The sequence below is a fragment of the Lontra canadensis genome, unplaced genomic scaffold (genome assembly GCF_010015895.1).
Source record: "Lontra canadensis isolate GAN:19392208 unplaced genomic scaffold, GSC_riverotter_1.0 scaffold63, whole genome shotgun sequence".
Lineage (NCBI taxonomy): Eukaryota > Metazoa > Chordata > Mammalia > Carnivora > Mustelidae > Lontra > Lontra canadensis.
In genome coordinates this window covers 12,297,765-12,315,657 of record NW_022631057.1, presented here as the reverse complement: position 1 = coordinate 12,315,657, position 17,893 = coordinate 12,297,765, and the positions used below count along the sequence as shown (strand labels likewise).

The following is a 17,893-nucleotide window of genomic DNA, read 5'->3' as shown; positions in this document are numbered from 1 at the left end:
GGGAGTAGTAAGTTTTTATAAACTACTATCTATTTGCATGGTGCCTGATGAGTTGTATTAATAACCCACTCCTTTTCTCACAGAGGCATCCTACAGTCAAGCATAAGAGGTACGGAGATGATATTAAAGTAACTTGGCTGGAATTATCACTGATGTTAAAGCCCTTGGATGAATGACTGAATTAACCCCCGACCTTTGTATGATGGCGTCACATATAACACCATACAAAGGCCTTTATATCATGTGAGGAAAAAGTCTGACTACAAAATGGAAGGTTCAAACTGTTGCCACCCTAATCTGAAGGGTCCATGTTGGCATCACCATCGGCCGGCTAACCAGATAGTGTACGTTTCCTAATGCGATACAACGTAAGTATCACGTTATAACATTGCCCGTTGTGCATCCTAGCCGAAAATGTATAACTTGAATAGATTGGGCCAATGGAATCAACCTCCCATTTATAGGAAATACAAGATACAGGAAGAAGTTAAGCAACAACACAAGGAAGCAACCGGACAAATCTAGAAGGTGGGGCAAGCTGCAAGACAACTGGCCTGATCAATTCAACAAATCAGTGTCCTGGAAAAGGAACAGCGCTAAATTAAAGGAGACTTAAGGGACAAAAAAATGAGTGTGCATGAGATACTGGCTTGGACAAACCAGTTTCAAGGGCATTTTTTCAGATACTTAGATAAATATATGGCCTGGCCATTAGCAGAGATGAAAATATAGATGAGATGAAATGGAAAAGTGAAGATCTTTTTTTTTCTAATTTAAATATTTATTTATTTGTTTGAGAGAGAGAGCAGTGGGGAGAGGTAGGTCCCTGCTGAGTGTAGAACCCCACAAGGGGCAGATCCCATGACCCACGAGATCACGACCTGAGCTGAAACCAAGAGTCAGACACTCAACCAAGTGTACCACCCAGGTGGCTAATCTTTATTTTTTTGTAATTTTTTTTTTAAAGTTGGCTCCACGTGCAGTGTGGGGCTCGAACTCATGACCCTGAGATCAAGTTGCATGTTCTACCAATTAAATCAGCCAGATACCCTGGAAATGTGAAAAGCTTGACTAAAATAATTGTAGACTACAACTTGGTTTTTCATTATCATACATTTGCTTCTTATATTTCCTACAGTGTACACATCCTATAATGTTTGAAAAGATTATTCAAAATAGAGAGCAGGAAGAGAGAAAGGAAAAAAGAGAGAGAAAGAAGAAGGGGGGAGGGAGGTGAGGAGGAGTGGAAAGAAAAGAGGTAGAGGAAAGGGGGAAGAATAAAAGGGGAGAGGGAAGGCAGGAGGAGTGGAAGGAGAGAGGGAGAGGAAATTGGGGAAGAGTAGAAGGGGAGAGGGTAGGGCGAAGACAGAAGCAGGTTTTGAATTCACTATTCTCGAAGCTCAGATTTTGATCCTCAACAATGTGCCAATAACTATCTTCTTAAGATACCACCTATCAATCCTGAAACATGGGTGGTAGCAGGATATAGCAGAAAGAGCTAGGGAGTTCAAATTCCATTGTCACCTTTTTGTGGCTCTTACAAAAGAGTATTTTACCAAAGTGAGCTTAATGTTTTCAACTCTACAATGAAGAAAAAGAACCTTCCACTATAATGTTCAGAGCAGCATTATCCATACTAGCCAGAGACTGGAAACTCACAAATGCCATCAACTGTAGAATGGATAAAACTGAAAGTTTCATGTCCCAGGAGCCCCATCAACCCCAGGCAAACTGGAACTACTGGTTATCCTAGTTGCTGCCGACTGCAGAGGAAACAGCATTTGGAGTTCAAGGGCTGCTTTCCATGGAAACCCTAGAAAGGTCACGCCTCAAGTATATAGAATATATTCCAAAACTAAAAACAAAACGAAACTAGACCCCAAACTAGGCCCTTTTTAACAAAGCATAAAATGAATTCCCCATAAGTTCAAGGTGACCAACCAGTAATTTAACTGGCTGCCAGAACAAAACTTAACACTTTTCAGAGGAAGATAAGGACATCTAGAATCTCTATAATGTATCAGCTACAACATCCAATATGTCATCAAAAACTGGTAAACATGAAAAAAAAATAAAGAAAGGAGTTCATGGTCAAGAGAAAAGCCAGTAAACAGAAACAGAACCACAGATGACATGGGTGTTGAAAAGAGCAGATAACAATTTTTAAATATTGCCACATAGGTTTTGAAGACAAGAGAAATTTCAGAAGGTACATGGACACTGAAAAAAAGAACCAAGTGGAAATCATAAAACTAAAGTATACAATATGTAAAATAAAAAATTCATTGGATAGTGTTATTAGCAGATTGTACACAACAAAAGAAAGGACTGGTTAACTTTAGAAATTATCCAAACGGAAGCACGCAGGAAAAAAAAAAAAAAAGTCATGCCTCAGTGACCTGGGGGACTATATCCAGCAGTCTAATTTACGTGCAGTTGGAGTCAAGGCAAGAAAAAATGAGATGGAAAAAGGTATTTGCCAGAAATTTCCCCAAATTGAGGAAAACTACTACCCACAGATCCAGAATATTTCAATACTGCACTTATCTAAGCCAAAGAAATACAGTGGCAACTATACTTAGACTCAACATACTCAAAGTACTGAAGAAAAAATATTGGGGTGTCTTGCTGGCTCAGTAGGAAGAGCATACAATTCTTGATCTCAGGGTTGTGAGTTCAAACCCCACATGGGTGTAAAGACTGTAAATAAATAAACTTAAAAAAGAAAAAAATGTCTGACCCTGGTTTCGGCACAGGTCCTGGTCTCATGGGTCATGAGACTGGACTCCATATTAGGTTCCACGCTCAGTGGGGAGTCTGCTTGAGGATTCTCTCCCCTCCCCCTCCCCTCAGGCACACACATCCCCTCTCTCTCTCAAATAAATAAGTAAATCTTAAAAAAATTAATGCAGCCCTCAAGATTAAGAGATACAAACTTCCAGTTATAAAATATATAAATTTCAGGGATGAAAAGTACAGCCTCAGAAATACAGTCAATAATATTGTAATAATTTCGTATGGTAACAGATGGTAACAACACTTGCCATAGTGAGCATTTTGTAATGTATAAGATTGTCAAATCACTACACTATATAACTGAAACTAATATAATATTGTATTTCAACTAAAAAAAAAAGCAGCCCCTGAAAGCCCCAAAACATTACATACAGGGAAAAACAATTAGCATCACACAGCCGACTTCTCATCAGACGCCGCAGAAGCCAGGAAACAAAAGAATGACATATTTAAATTGCTGAAAGAATATTTTATGATTCCATTTATACAAGGTTTTTTTTTTTTTTAAGGCAGGCAAATGCTTCCATTGTGTTAGAAGTCAGGATAGTAACTACTTTTCAGGGGGAAACGAAGGGAAGGGGACAAGAGGGGGGCTCCTGGGATATTGGTAACATTTTTTCGTTATCTGGGTGCTAATTACATAGCCATTTTCAGTTTGTAAAGATTCATTGAACACTTTACAATATGTGCACTCTTCTAAGCATTTTAAACTTCTGTAAAAAGTCAAGGGAAAAAAAACCCTCACAAAATATAGGAAAATTATACATTTAGGGCCTACTACAGTGTATAATAGTGATAGCAGGCATTTCCTATAAGCATGTTATTATTGGTCTTATTATCGTCATCCCACAGAAAGTCTGGGGAGAGCTAAGCCCTCTGAAGAGTGGGACTGAGAAACCCTATGCTCCCTGGGGGCAAACCTTCCCCGTCAATTGCATTTTAAGCTCTTTTTAGCATGCACAGTGCTGTGTTTATAGTCTTTGTTAAAACACTTATTGACTGCATGCCTTCCCAGTTTAGAATAGTATTCAGACCCAAGGTTGCATTTGGACACTTGTTTCTATCTACCGCACTCTCTACCTCCCCCTCCCCATTTTGCAGTCGTCCTTACGCAATTTCTCCTAGCCATTCCTTGACTTATAAGGATGGCAGTACCATTACACCTTCGAATGTTTCACATACAACACCTTGGGCTCTTTCCAAAAAGGCAGACAGATGTCTGAGGACTGAGACACCAAAAAGGCAAACACATAAACTGAAGAAGAGTGCAGGCATCTTTGAGGCACACGCTCCCTCTGAGCTGAATCTTCCTCAGTCTAAAAAAGCCTGGACCACCCAGAGAGAGGCCCCAAGGGAGAGGATACAGACGCTGCTGACCTAAGTGTCACAGAAACCAAAGCTAAACAACACCAACGGCACTAGCTGCAAAGCTCCCCTCTGTGTTGGCTTTGGCAGTGAACCTGACACCCCTTATCTGCAGAGATACCTTTGAAGTAGCTGGCAGCCTTCCATCCCCTACTCCAATACGCTCAGCCTCCCATCCTATTCTTCTCTCCAAAGAGGATCTCTTCATCAGATATGAGAGAATAAAGCTCAATTAATCAGAGCAGATTTTTGCTACCACCAAGACAAATTGGGCAACGGGACCAGCTGTCTGTAAAGCTGATCACCACGTTGTTCGTGATCATGTTAGAATGTGGAGGAAATCCAATCGATCGCAGATACTAGGTTCCACTGCAAGGAGGTGCAGCGTGGACTGGGGAGAGAGGCTGGGGTAAAGCAGTCAGCTAGCTACTCCTTCTCCCAAAGATGTCTCCAGGTTAAATTCTTTCTTAAAAGGGCAGAACACAACGGATGGAAGGCCATTCTTTCTCCATTCATTCAATCTACACTACCCACCAGGGACGTTCAACTATACGGGCATTGTGGATCACTTTGTATTATGACAACACCACCGCAAGAAGTGCCTCCTTATAAAATCCAGTCTTTTCACATATGTGAAGCAGCTGGCCTCAAAGACTCTAGGAAATCCTGTCCCTGTCTACTGGGGATAAACAGGTAGGCAGATAACATGCACTGCTTTTAGTTTGAAACCCCCTTTTTATCCTTTTGCTGCCAGACCCATTTCGTTGGTGCCACCTGAAATCTGAGTGGTCATGACAAGTCTCTTGTAACAGTTCAACCAATAGGAAAGGACATCTGAAGACCCTAGAGGAAAGAATTAATTGTGCCCTATTACATTTCTTCCTCAGCATCCTTCTTGTATCTCCCACTTTCTGCAGTGTAACTTATTTATCTGAATTCAGACTTAACTTTTGTCACCCTCAGGGAAGCCACAATGGGTTACCTAGGTAAACTAGCCTCGATGTGTCAACATTGTTGCAGGGCAAATGTGACTCAGTTACAGAAAGACAGGATCTTGTGACTCAGATGTCCTCTGTGGTCTCGGGTTTCCCCAAGACAGGAACCATAATACCTACAACAATGGTTCTCAACCCTGGCCATATGCAAGAATCACCTAGGCCCTGTCCAATGGATTCTGATTCAATTGCCCCAGGGTGCTATTTTTAAATTTTTTTTAAGTCAACTTTATTGAGGCTTAATTTACATACAATAAAATGTATACATTTCAAATGTACAAGCTTTGACAAATGCACATATTCATGTAACCGCCATCATAATTAAGATTGTATGACATTGCCACAATCCCTCAAGCTCCCTTGTGTCCCTTTTGCAGTCAACCCCTTATCCCACCCTGGCCCCAATGCAAATCACTGATTTGCTTTCAACAGCTATACTTTTCTAAAATTTCATCTATATAGAATCATACAGAATGTATTCATTATATCTGGCTTCTTTTATTTAGTATAACGTTTCTGGAGTTTGTCTACATTATCTTATCTATCAGCATTTCGTTTCTTCTTATTGCTGAGTTGTATTCATATATGGATATACCACAATGTTTTTCCATTCATCTGTTGATGGATATTTGAGTGGTTTCCAGTTTTGACTACGATGAATACAATATTAATCTCTTAAGGCAGTTATAACAAAGTACTGCAAAGTTGGTGACTTAAAGCAACATGAATTTATTCTCTCTCTTTTTTTAATTTGCAGTCACCTGGGTGGTTCAGTCAGTTAAGCATTCAGCTCAGGTCATGACCTCAAGATTGTTGGTTGAGATGAAGCTCCATGTCATGCTCCACACTCAGGGCAGAGCCTGCTTGGGATTCTTTCCCCCACCCTCTCTCCCCCACCCCGCTCCTCCCCCTTCTTGCTCTCTCTCTCTCTAAAATAAAATAAATAAAATCTTAAAAAAATTTTTTTTAGTTTGCATTCAATTTACTTAAACTAAATGAACAACAACAACAAAAAAACTTCATCCATATTTCCCATACCTCCATCCCCATGCCTCTTGCAACCAGCAATTTATTCTCTATATCTGTAAGCTTAGGGTTTTTTGTTTTTGTTGATTCTACCTGTAAGAAAAATCACATGGTATCTGTCTTTCTCTGTCTTATTCCACCTGGCATAACGGCCTCAAGGCCCATCCATGTTGTTGCAAATGGCAGGATCTCATTCATTTTTATGCCTGAATCATAATCCATTATATATCTATATCTATAGATATATATGCATACACACACACACACACACACACACACACACAAAACAATTTCTCAACCCATTCACCCAATGACGGACACTAATGTGGCTTCCATATCTTGGCTACTGCAAATAATGCTGCAATAAACATAGGGATGCATCTATCTTTTGGAATTCATGTTTTGTTTTCTTTGGATAGACACGCCAGAAGTGGAATTGCTGGATCATATAATAGTTCTATTTTCAATTTCTAATTTCTCATAGTTCTGGAGGTCAGAAGTCAGAAGTCCAAAACCAGTTTCACCAGGACAAAACCAAGGTGTCAACAGGGCTGTGTTCCCTCTGGATTCTTTCGGGCAGAATCCATTTCCTTGCATTTTCCTGCTTCTAGAGCTGCATTCCTTGGCTCATGGCTTCTTCCTCCAACCTCAAAGCCAGTGGCCTACCACCTTCTCTCTGTGACTCTGCTTTCCTCCTCTTCCATCACATGGCTTTCTTCTCTTTTGTCTGTAATTTCCTTGTACCTCCCTCTGATAAGAACACTCATGATTGCATTACAGCCCACTTAGGTAGTAAAAAATATCCTTATTAGAAGATCCTCAAATTCGCCATATATGCAAAGTCTTTAAATGGACAAGGTAAGTTCATGGGTTCCAGGGATTAGGACATGGATATTTTGGGAGGGGGACCATTACTCAGCCTACAACAAAAGCTATTATGAAAAATCAGATACAAGTCTTTGTGTAGATATATACTTCTGGGGCACCTGGGTGGCTCAGTTGGTTAAGCGTCTGCTTTCTGCTCGGGTCATGATCTCAGGGTCCTGGGATCAAGCCCTGCGTGGGGCTTCCCTGCTTGGCGGGAAGCCTGCTTCTCCCTCTCTCCCTCCCCCTACTTGTGTTCCCTCCCTCTCTCTCTGCGTCTCTCTCTGTCAAATAAATAAATAAAATCTTTAAAATATATATATATATACCTTTTTTTAAAGATTTTTTATTCATTTATTCATGAGAGACTGGGAGAAAGAGAAGGGGAGAAGCAGGCTCCCCACTGAGCAGGGAGCCCAATGTGGGGCTCAAACCCAGGACCCTGAGATCATGACCTGAGCCAAAGGCAGACGCTTAACCAACTGAGCCTCCCAGGCGCCCCAAGATATAGACTTTTATATCCTTTGAGTAAATACCTATCCATGGAGTTGCTGGGTCATGTGGTTAGTACATATACTTTATTAGAAACCACCAAACTATTTTCCAAAGAGGTTGTACCATTCTATATTCTCACCAACAACATATGAGAATTCCAACCATCCTTACTAACACTTGTTGCTCTCAGTCTTTTTAATTCTAACCATTCTAGTGAGTATGTGGCACACTCTTTATTGCTTTAATTTGCATTTTCTTAATGATTAATGATGAGCATCTCTTCATGTGTTTATTGGCCAATTATATGTCTTCTCAGTGAAGTGTTTATTAAAAATCTTTTGCCTATTTTTAAAAATTTGGGCAGTTTGTCTTCTGATTATTGAGTTCTGTGTATCACAAATATATTCTCACAGTCTGAGATTTGTCTTTCATTTTCTTAACAATGTCTTTGCAAGAGCAAAAGTCCAAAAATTGATGGTGTCCAATCTATCTTTTTTCTTTTATTGTTCATGCTTTTTATATCCTAAGAAATCTGTCTCTTCAAGGTCACAAAGGTGGTTTTTTGGTTTTTTTTTTTTTTTTTTTTTTACTCCCCTCAATGACTCTCACACACAGGCAAAGATGAGAACTACTGAACTACTGGTCTACCAGGAATCTGACCTAACTTGCTCAATTTAACCTTTCTACCATGGAACTTAGGTTACTAAAGGCAAAACAAAAGTACAGTCAACTGAAATACTGTTCCAAAAAAAAGAAAGAAAAGAAAAGAAAGAAAAAGTGCAAATTGAGAGCCTTGGGACTATCTGAATTGACTGGCTTCCAAGGCTAAAGCATGAGCAACTAAGGGCTAGAAACAGTGAGCTGAAAAGCAAGGTCCGAGGTACTTTCTGAGTGTTCCAGCTAAGTGAAAGGAAGAAGAGAGAACAGGATTGTCCTCTCCCCTGTGGGAAAAAGCACACCCAAGTTTACTTTGGTTCAAATGAAAAAGTGGGGGAAATGATTTCTCCTCCTGGTGAGATTCTGTAGAACACATCTCTCACAGAGACGATGTGGAGCTGGAAGTCAAACTTGGCAGGGTTGGCTCCTGGTTTTGAAGCTACCGCATTAAACAAGTGAAGGTGGTAGCAATAATATTTGCCTAAACCTCGGTTCCAACAGAGGTGAGACAGACTCCGCTTTCATTACGTGAAAGGAGATGTCAGGAGCACCAAATGGGCTCCATTTCCCCCGGAGTCCTAGACAAAGTGGGTCTGTTTCTAAGCTGTGGACAGGAGGTTACTTTCTCTAGATGTTATATTTAGCTAAAGGAATCTCCACTATGGCTACAAGCAAAATGTAAAGTATGTCCCTCAGACATAACCACAAGCCAGAGGGCCGGCAAGAAGCATCCCTGAAGGGGGTTTGGTAGTACAGACGGGCCAATTGTGTAGCCACCCTGACATCCCCAAATTAGCTGAGTTAGCTGTGAGCCAGATTTCTGGCCAGTTCTCACATTTAATGAGTCTTTGTTTCCCTCTTACTAGAGATCCTGCCCCTGAGGAGAAAACCTTGCTGTCCTATTTATTTCACTGTCAACTTCCAGCGACCCGCCCAGACACCAGGTAGGAGAAACAACCCAACGTTGATGTTTAACACCTCCAAAGCTTTGGAAGGTTTGTGTGTAAGAGAAAAGGTGAGGTTAATTCTGGAACTAAGTGAAATATCTGGGTTCAACAGAAAAGAGTAAGAAAATCCAGAATATCCTCCACTCGGCACACCAGACCCAGAGTCCTAACCTAACACAGCATGTAGGAGGAAACCTCAGGTTCCAGAGTGAGATGAACGGATTTAACTACTAGCCTCACCTCCTTTTTTTTTTTTTTTTTTTTAAGATTTTATTTAGTTATTTGACAGACAGAGATCACAAGTAGGCAAAGAGGCAGGCAGAGAGAGAGAGAAGGAAGCAGGTTCCCCGCTGAAGGCTGCCTGCTAAGCAAAGAGCCCGATGCGGGGCGTGATCCCGGAAGTCTGGGATCAGGACCAGAGCCAAAGGCAGAGGCTTTAACCCACTGAGCCGCCCAGGTGCCCCCCTCACCTCCTTTTTTTTTTTTTAAGATTTTATTTATTTATTTGACAGACAGAGATTACAAGTAGGCAGAGAGGCAGGCAGAGAGAAAGGGGGAAGCAGGCTCCCTGCTGAGCAGAGAGCCCCATGCGAGGCTCGATCCCAGGATCCTGATCATGATCTGAGCCGAAGGCAGCGGCTTAACCCACTGAGCCACCCAGGTGCCCCTCACCTCCTTTTTTGATTAATGTCCCTAAGCTTCAGTTTCCTCCTTCATAAAATAGGGTTATTAATAGCAACTACTTCATGGAATTATTATAAAGATTAAGCATATAAAGTGTTTAGTACTGTACCTAGCACAAAAGGGTTCTAAAAATGTGAGTTTTGTTATCATAACCTTTGCTAGTGAATCATTAAGTTTTATAGAGTTTTTTTTTAAAAAGAATGTAAAAAGGAGGAAAACCCATGACTTTTGCCAGGGAGAAATAGATCCAAATTCACATAAAGCTCAGGTGAATTTTCAAAGGTGTCCACAGCTGAACCAGAAATAAAGGTACCATTCCTAAAGCCTGTGTCTCCAAAGAAATGTGGATTTACCTTTTGCGGCTGGAACCAAATTTACAGGTAAAACAAAAGGTTTAACTATTTTATACACTTGGATTCCTGTTTGGCATATCTTGGTTGCTGGCCATTATAGATAAAAGAATCTGAAAAAATGGTTCATTCCTCAAGAAATTTGGTCTTTAATTGCCTAAGCTAGCCCCCTCTCCATACCCATACCCACTTTTGTTTGTATCTTGGGGATTCTAGTTTCCTTATCACAATTTAACAAAGGTCACCCAACAACCAGAAGGAAGTCCCCAACTCAGGATACCCTATATTGGGTATCACAGAATTCACCACAGAATTACAACATATTAAATTTTGAAGGCAGCCTGAAGATCAGATAGGTCAAGCACTTTTTTAACTTTAGGAAACCAAGGCATAGAAAGAAGTCATTGTCCAAGGTTTCAGAGTCGCTACCAGAGTTGAGCCCAAGAGAAAGGGTCATTTGGAAGCGACCTTAGAGCAAAGCAAGCCCTGGGAAGCTTCACTTAACTGACAGGGGGGCCGGGCTCATTCCTTAGTTCTCTTATCTGATTACTCTATCTTAACCAGTGGGATTCTAATTCTTTTTTTTTTTTTTTAAGATTTTATTTATTCATTTGACAGAGAGAGAGATCACAAGCAGGCAGGGAGGCAGGCAGAGAGAGAGGAGGAAGCAGGCCCTCCACGGAGCAGAGAGCCTGATGCGGGGCTCGATCCCAGGACCCTGGGATCATGACCTGAGCCGAAGGCAGAGGCTTTAACCCACTGAGCCACCCAGGAGCCCCTCTAATTCTTCATGTGAAACACACTTTCAACAAAAGGGAATATAAAAATTAAGTTATGGAGACAAAATGCTTCTGTGCCCATTACTAGAAAGCAGAAAGGCTCTCTCCCAGCCAAAACAGAATTAATTTACACTTGTGATCAGCCAAGCCAGCTTCTACCTTAGAACACTCTGACTACAATGGACCCCAGGGGAGAGAGAAAAGAGATTATTCACGCAGTGGGATAGTAAACATTGGCTATTCAGCAATCCTATGCATATCTCTCATAATAACTATAATTTAACTGATGAAAAGTTACAAATATCAAGAGAAAGTCCTATGAGCTCCAACCATATACAATATAAGTAAGTCTCACAAACATATGTTGAATGACAGAAACCAGACACAAAAGAGGACACACTGTATGGTTCTATTTATATAAAGTATGAAATCAAGTAAAACCCATCTCTGCTGTTAAAAGTCAGGACACTTGTATACCCTTGGGGGTTGGGACCACCCCTCCCAACCCCCCGGAGGACTGGGAGGAAGCCGGAGCAGAGCTTCTAGGGTATCGAAATCATCTGTTTCTTGATCTGGGCGCTAGTTACTAGGTGTGTTCAGTGTGCAAAAATGCAAGTAGCTCTAAGCCCATGATATGTGCCTCTTTCTTCAGGGAAATATAAAATATAGATAGTCCTGTGGGGAATGAGAAGTTCTTCCCTACACCCTCAGCAAAGCAATGCATAGTGTACGGAGGTCAACTCTTGAGACCATGGCTAGGAATATCACTCGCGGGCAGATTCTCCTTCTGGAGGGCAAAGACCCCATATCTTCTCTACGAGCCATGCACTTGGGCTCTTGGTGAGACGTGAACGGTACTTGAGGAAGCCGAAGCATCCGTGGCTTTGGTAAGCGGCTGCCTTTAGCACACACTCTCAGAGATCTGGAGGGGCTACGCGTAATACTCTTCAGCGTGGCTCCTCTCTAACCTTTTAAAGCTGGGAGGGAGGGGAATGGAGGGACTTGGGTGAGGTCGAGAGAGCTGAACGTCCCTCACAGATGAACAGAGAAAATGAAGGAGGAAATGATCAGTTAGCCCCTGTCCTTCTAGAGATAACTGAAGTAGCTGTCAAGGTCACAGAGAAGAGCTGAAGTGGCATCTGTCTTACTGTCAAGGTTCTACCTAAAAAGGTTTAATTTTTTTCTAATAAAAGCTATATATTTAAGGAGTATGGCATTATTTTATTGTTAAGATTTTATTTATTTATTTGACAGACAGAGATCCTAAGTAAACAGAGCAGCAGGCGGGGGATGGGGGAGCAGGCGCCCTGCTGAGCAGAGAGCCCCATGTGGGGCTCGTCCCAGGACCCTGGGATCATGACCCGAGCCGAGGGCAGAGGCTTAACCCAATGACCTACCTAGGCGCCCCATGGAGTACGACATTACGATTGGATACCGATGTATACGTAGTGCAGAGATCACTACAGCCGAGCCAACTCACATACCACCTCACTAGCTACCTGCATGTGTGTGTGAAAAGAGCACATGAAATCTACTCCGTGGCACATTTCCAGCATTCAGTACAGTTTTAGCTACAGTCGTTCTTTTTAGCCACATCCATACATCACCAAGTGCTGCAGAATCATTCAGATGAATGACAAGGAAGCTAGAGCAGATGCTGGAAGCCATGAGGAAATGGTGAAAAGTACCTTCACCCCTAAGTGAAGTACGGCCCCAACCGCAGCAGAGCCAGGCCACTAAAAATAGTCCATGAACTCCGGGAGGAGCTCTCTTTCTCTTCCTTCTTTTCATTGTCAGATGCTTTTTACTCTTCATATCCTGTCTCTAAGACACAGGAAAAGCCCCTACACAGATGCATTATGTTGATGGGATATTCTAAATCAGTTCTTTTTTTCATGCTGGTGTCAACAGAAGAGACTGGGTTCTAATTCCAGACCTCCTGAAATCTGGAAAACTTCCTAATGTTAGGAATTGGCATACTAGCTACGATTGACCACGGTCCTGTTTACTGAAGTTCTTTCTCTACCAGCCTCGGATCTCAACACTGGATTTTGTCAAATGAAAACCAATGAATGTCCTTTATTTGAAACCAACAAAATAGCCGTATACACCCTCATTATACCTAGAACTTGTGGGAGGATTATTTGCCTTCTGAAAAGTCTTCGGGGGATAGCAGAGCTTGGATGTTAGACATGGTACATTACGTACAATGGTTGGGGATTTTGCCATCATTTGTCACTAAAAGTCATGAATCAATGACTCCATTGAGAGCTCAGGCTGAGAGAGCTTAGAAGAGAGTTTCCTTAGTTCCAAGAGATGATTTCCACCACTAACAGGTAAGGGCAGTTTTGCATAAGTTTCTTAAGATTACCACAATTAATTTTGAGTTTTTTCCTTGGTCAGACTTTCCAACTTACATCCAAGGAATTGTAAAAAGCAACTGAGCTTCAAAAAGCATTCAGGGACCCAAAGACCTGTCATGACCCAAAGATATGTCATGATAAGAATAACTAAATTCATGTGTTCACCTTGGCCAAGATGAGCACTTAGAAAGAAAACTAAACTAACACACAAGCATACATGAACTAGAAGAGGAAAACCTGAAATGACACTGACGGTCCCCAAATCTCAACGGCTTCACAAATCTCTTAAGGTAATCAATCAAGCAAACACCGTCATCACTAAAACATGCAGATTATTAATTATATTTCCAGGGGTGGGGTTGTACCTTGCAAATGGTTCCTCTCCCAGGACTACTATTAATTCAACTCAGAAAGGAAGAAAAGAATGACTAGTCAGTATTTTTTCTGCACAAGACCGGGGTAAGGAATGACCAATGGAAAGCCTTTTAACTAGGCCAATACAGTAGCCTTTCTCTTATTTACAAGATGGTAGTATTTGCTCCACCCAAGTATTTCTGTGCCTGGAAATAGCTATATACCTTTTTAAAGAGTCTTCCTGAGTCCTCGCTGACTTGGACAAATCGAGGAATGATATTATTCAGGTAGATGTCACTCAGGGTGGTGTGGTCCCTGCTCTCCCGCTTCACCTGGTTTAAGAGGAGATTCCAGCAGTTGACTGGAGAGAGAACATTCTGATCCTTCCTGCAGAGAAACAGCAAGAAAAAAAAAATCAGTGTCGGTGAGTAGCCAGGTTCAACAGCTATGAATACAGTCCGTGTCATAAAATCAGTGATCAAAGCCAAGGCAGAAACAGGTATCTTTCCTGAAGCCTACACTTCTAGTTTTCTCTTATCTAAAAGCTCAGTGGAGAAAATAAGAATCATGAGAAGAGGAGGGAGGAGAGAGGAAGACGAAAAGAGGAGAAGAAAGAGGAGAAGCAAGATTATCTGTTGAGCATCCATTATGTTCTAGGAACTTGGTAAAAGTTTTATATGTATTATCCCCAAAAGTTTCATCATTTCCCTGTAAGAGAAGAACTACTGTTATCCCCATTTTACTAATCAGAAAACTGAAACTCTGAGAAGTTCTCACTTGCCCACAACTAGAAAGAAGTCACAGAGACAGTAAGAGGGCATCAGGGACTAGAATGACAGCTCTGCGTCATCTGACTAGGTCAGGTCTAGGCTGTCTGACTCCAAAGTCCATAACCTTAGCCACTGAGACATTTGGTTTGTGTCTAGGTTTGGAGACAAAACTTAGGAGGTCTAGAGACAAAAATCACAAGAGCACTACAGACCACATCCCCACACATTATTCATGTTAGGATTCAGTAAGGACAACAACTTTTGAGGCCCATGCCATGAAAAAAAAGTCCCTAAAACCTCCTCAGGCCCACAGAACCCCTCTAAGGAGGTGTTGAGCTCCCTGGTTGACCCATTATGTCTTGCCCCATACAACCAAGCACAAACCATACCTGAACACGTGTATCCTTAAAATTTCACAGTCTGAGAAGAGCAGTTAAGTGCCAAACCTGGGTGTTCATTTCTAATGAAAACACTGTGATCCAAGAGAATCAACTGATGATCTACACAGTTCGAAGCACCAATTTAAGCACCAGAAAATTCTGCAACTGCGAGCTGGATTTCTTTAAAAAGAGAAACTGAAAGTAGGGGTTGCTTGTTACACTTCTTATCAAGCGCTTACCGTGCACTTGGCACATGGTCAGGCCCTATATTCACATTACTTAACTTGAACCCTAAAACAACCTGATGTAAAGGGCCTATTATTAACCACATTCAGCAGATGTGGGAAGTTGCCTGAGAAAAGTTAAATATCTTCTTCAAGGTCACATAGCTAAAAAAGTAGCAAAGCTGGAATTCAAAACCAAGTCCTGTAAGTGTAGAGAAGGGTCTTAATCATTGCAAAGAATCACAACCTGTTCACTTCTCTTCTCCTCCTTCCCTCCCTACAGTCAGACTCTTAAATGCAAAGAAAGTTGAGTGGACAGTGGCTTGGTTCTTGAGTCAGCACTGCCTGCATTCAGAGCTGGAAGCTGTCGGGCAGCTGTGATTTGTAGAGCACGGAATTCAACTTTAGAAGGGGCTTTTCCAATTCTGTAGTAAGGTGACGATTCCCAACTCATCACACCACACCTCCTCTGGCTTCAGAACGCACCAGACCATTGCATCAAATCTGTCTAGCCAGCACTAAGAAGCTTCTTTAAACCAATGAATGTTAGAGTCCAAACTGAAGCTGTTCTCTATCTGCTCCCCACCCCCACCTCTGCCCCAGGCATGACACCTCTGCAGTCAGAACACCAAATACTTCTGTTCAGACTGCCTCAGCGGTATTACGTCCTCTTACTTTTCTAGGGAAATTGAAAGATTTCTGTGGACACACACACACACACACACACTAGCCCAGAGAGAGAGAGAGATAGACATGTAATTAATCTACTCCCTTCAAAATGTTTAGCCTCTGAAAAACAAACCAAAAAAAAGTGAATAAGAAACAATCCTAAACTCAAAGTTGAACACAGGCGTTCAGTGACCTTTGGTATTTCCAGTGCAAGAAAACTTTCTAATGCATTCCAAATCAGTTTCAGTTACCAAATCCTAAGTAATCAAATTTACATTTTTGTTGGGTGGCAAAGTATCCATGTCCTCAGTAAGCATGGAATAGATCAGGCAATTACACTTGCTTTTTTAAAAGAGCAGATCTCACAAGATCTGAGCTTGATGACTGCTCGGTCTACTTCTTATGGGTGGACCTGGGTTTGGTGGTCTCTATTAGGTCTTTCCCTAGAGGGCTCATACATGTAACAATGGTACTACAACTCAGTTTCACAAATATATAAACGTTTGTATCTGAAATGAACAAAGTACAGTATTAGGGGCTTTTAGTTGTAAAAGTGCTGGTATCATAGTGCAGTGTGAGAGAGAAAGAAAGACCTGTAATACCGCGGAACATCAGAGGTAGGAACAAAGGGCCAGCTAGCCCGCAAACGTACACCGCAGATCACAAGTGGAGGCAGGAGAGGCAAAACCAATCGGATACCACGGAAGAGGATACAGAGCATAAATCCCCAGGGGACCTTCAAAAGAAAGGATGAGTAAACAAAGATGAGTTAATAAAAAGAATGGGCAGAAGTAGGCATCTTTTAAAATAAAAAGCCTTATGCCTTCAAACTAATAAATTTGTAAATGCAGTCAGAATTATAGACTTATAATTAATCCAGGAAGTTCGGGGGTGGTAACATACTTTCAGCACATACTTTACCATCCAGTGGTGGGATGACTATGATTGGTTTCGGTGAGCAGCAGTTTTCAAAGTGTGTTCTGAGAAACCCCAGAATTAGAGGAACACATTTCAATTTCAAACAACTGTGACACATCCATTCAAATGAGCAACCCCAGCGAAACGTGTAAGGCATCCAGATTCCCTGCGGTTGATGCTATCACAGTGTCTCACTGGCCACTAGGCAAGCTTCGTTCTGTGCAAACTTTGGAATAAGGAACCGAGGCGTGTATTTGAACTTCTGAAAAATGTGCCGTTGGTTAGAACGGATGTTGCTCTGCGCAGGTTTCATTTTTAATTCAAGCCTGTGTGCCTCCTTAGTTAAAGCTGTGCAGGTGAGCACATGATTTGACACACAGTGGCCAAGTTCAATTACATGCCACAGAAGGCTCAGAGCCCTAGACTGGGCTCAGGTTAGACAATGGCCGGGTAGTGAGAACGCTCAATGCCATCCCATCATTATCAATTTTTTTTTGCTTGTTATGCATTTTCGAGCTTACCCAATAATATTTATGAAGGGGGATGGAACAGCTGCTAGGTAATGTTAGTGAGTCAACTTCAAAACAAAAATATCCTTTTTCAATTTAAAACTATCTCAAGATTATAATTCATCTGTGTGAATCAGGATTTTCTTGATATTGGGCAACCCAAATCAGAACCAGAAATAACCTGGATGCTGGAACTGATATAAAACTACAACTCTGATTTATAATCCCAATTTCAATATTTTGGGGTCATGAACACAGCTTCCTTGCTCCCACTGACTGACCCTGTGATGGCGTACACATCGTAAACCTGCACTTTAAAAGTGGATTTACACCAATAAAATACTGCTTTGGATCAGCTGCACACATGGGGATTCCATGCACGATTTCTACTTTAAAAAGTCCTTTCAAGATAGTAAGAAACTCTGTCATCTGCTTCTCCTATGGGTCCCTAGTCTCTTTTACTATTACTGAAGTTTTTCAGGCAATATTTTAAGTTCTTTGAGTTTGTATGCTTTCTTGGACATACATATTCCTCCTTTCAACTGAGGGGTTTTAATTAATTCATGTATTTATTTTGGGGCAGCGGCGGAGTGGAAGAGGCGAAGGGCATGTAGTAGGAGAGGAACGCAAATATACCATAGAGACAATTTTCCCGGCCAACACGAACAAAGATGAAACACACTTCAGGCTGGAAAATAAGCAAGTCAACGAGACGTGATTTCATAGGGAGCGCATTCAGGTTCTGCTA

General features: G+C 41.5%; 1 protein-coding gene across 11 annotated transcripts in view; it reads right to left on the bottom strand.

The window, feature by feature from the left end:
• SRGAP2 (SLIT-ROBO Rho GTPase activating protein 2) overlaps nt 1-17,893 on the bottom strand; it is a 227,878-nt gene that overhangs the window by 99,276 nt on the left and 110,709 nt on the right. For 10 of the 11 annotated variants that reach the window (XM_032878469.1, XM_032878479.1, XM_032878468.1 and 7 more), the window contains exon 4: nt 13,900-14,062. In XM_032878469.1, coding sequence (XP_032734360.1) covers nt 13,900-14,062 — 163 coding nt within the window. Of the gene's footprint in view, nt 1-13,899; nt 14,063-14,834; nt 15,001-17,893 lie in introns of those variants that run through there. The other variant, XM_032878476.1, reaches the window with a different exon arrangement.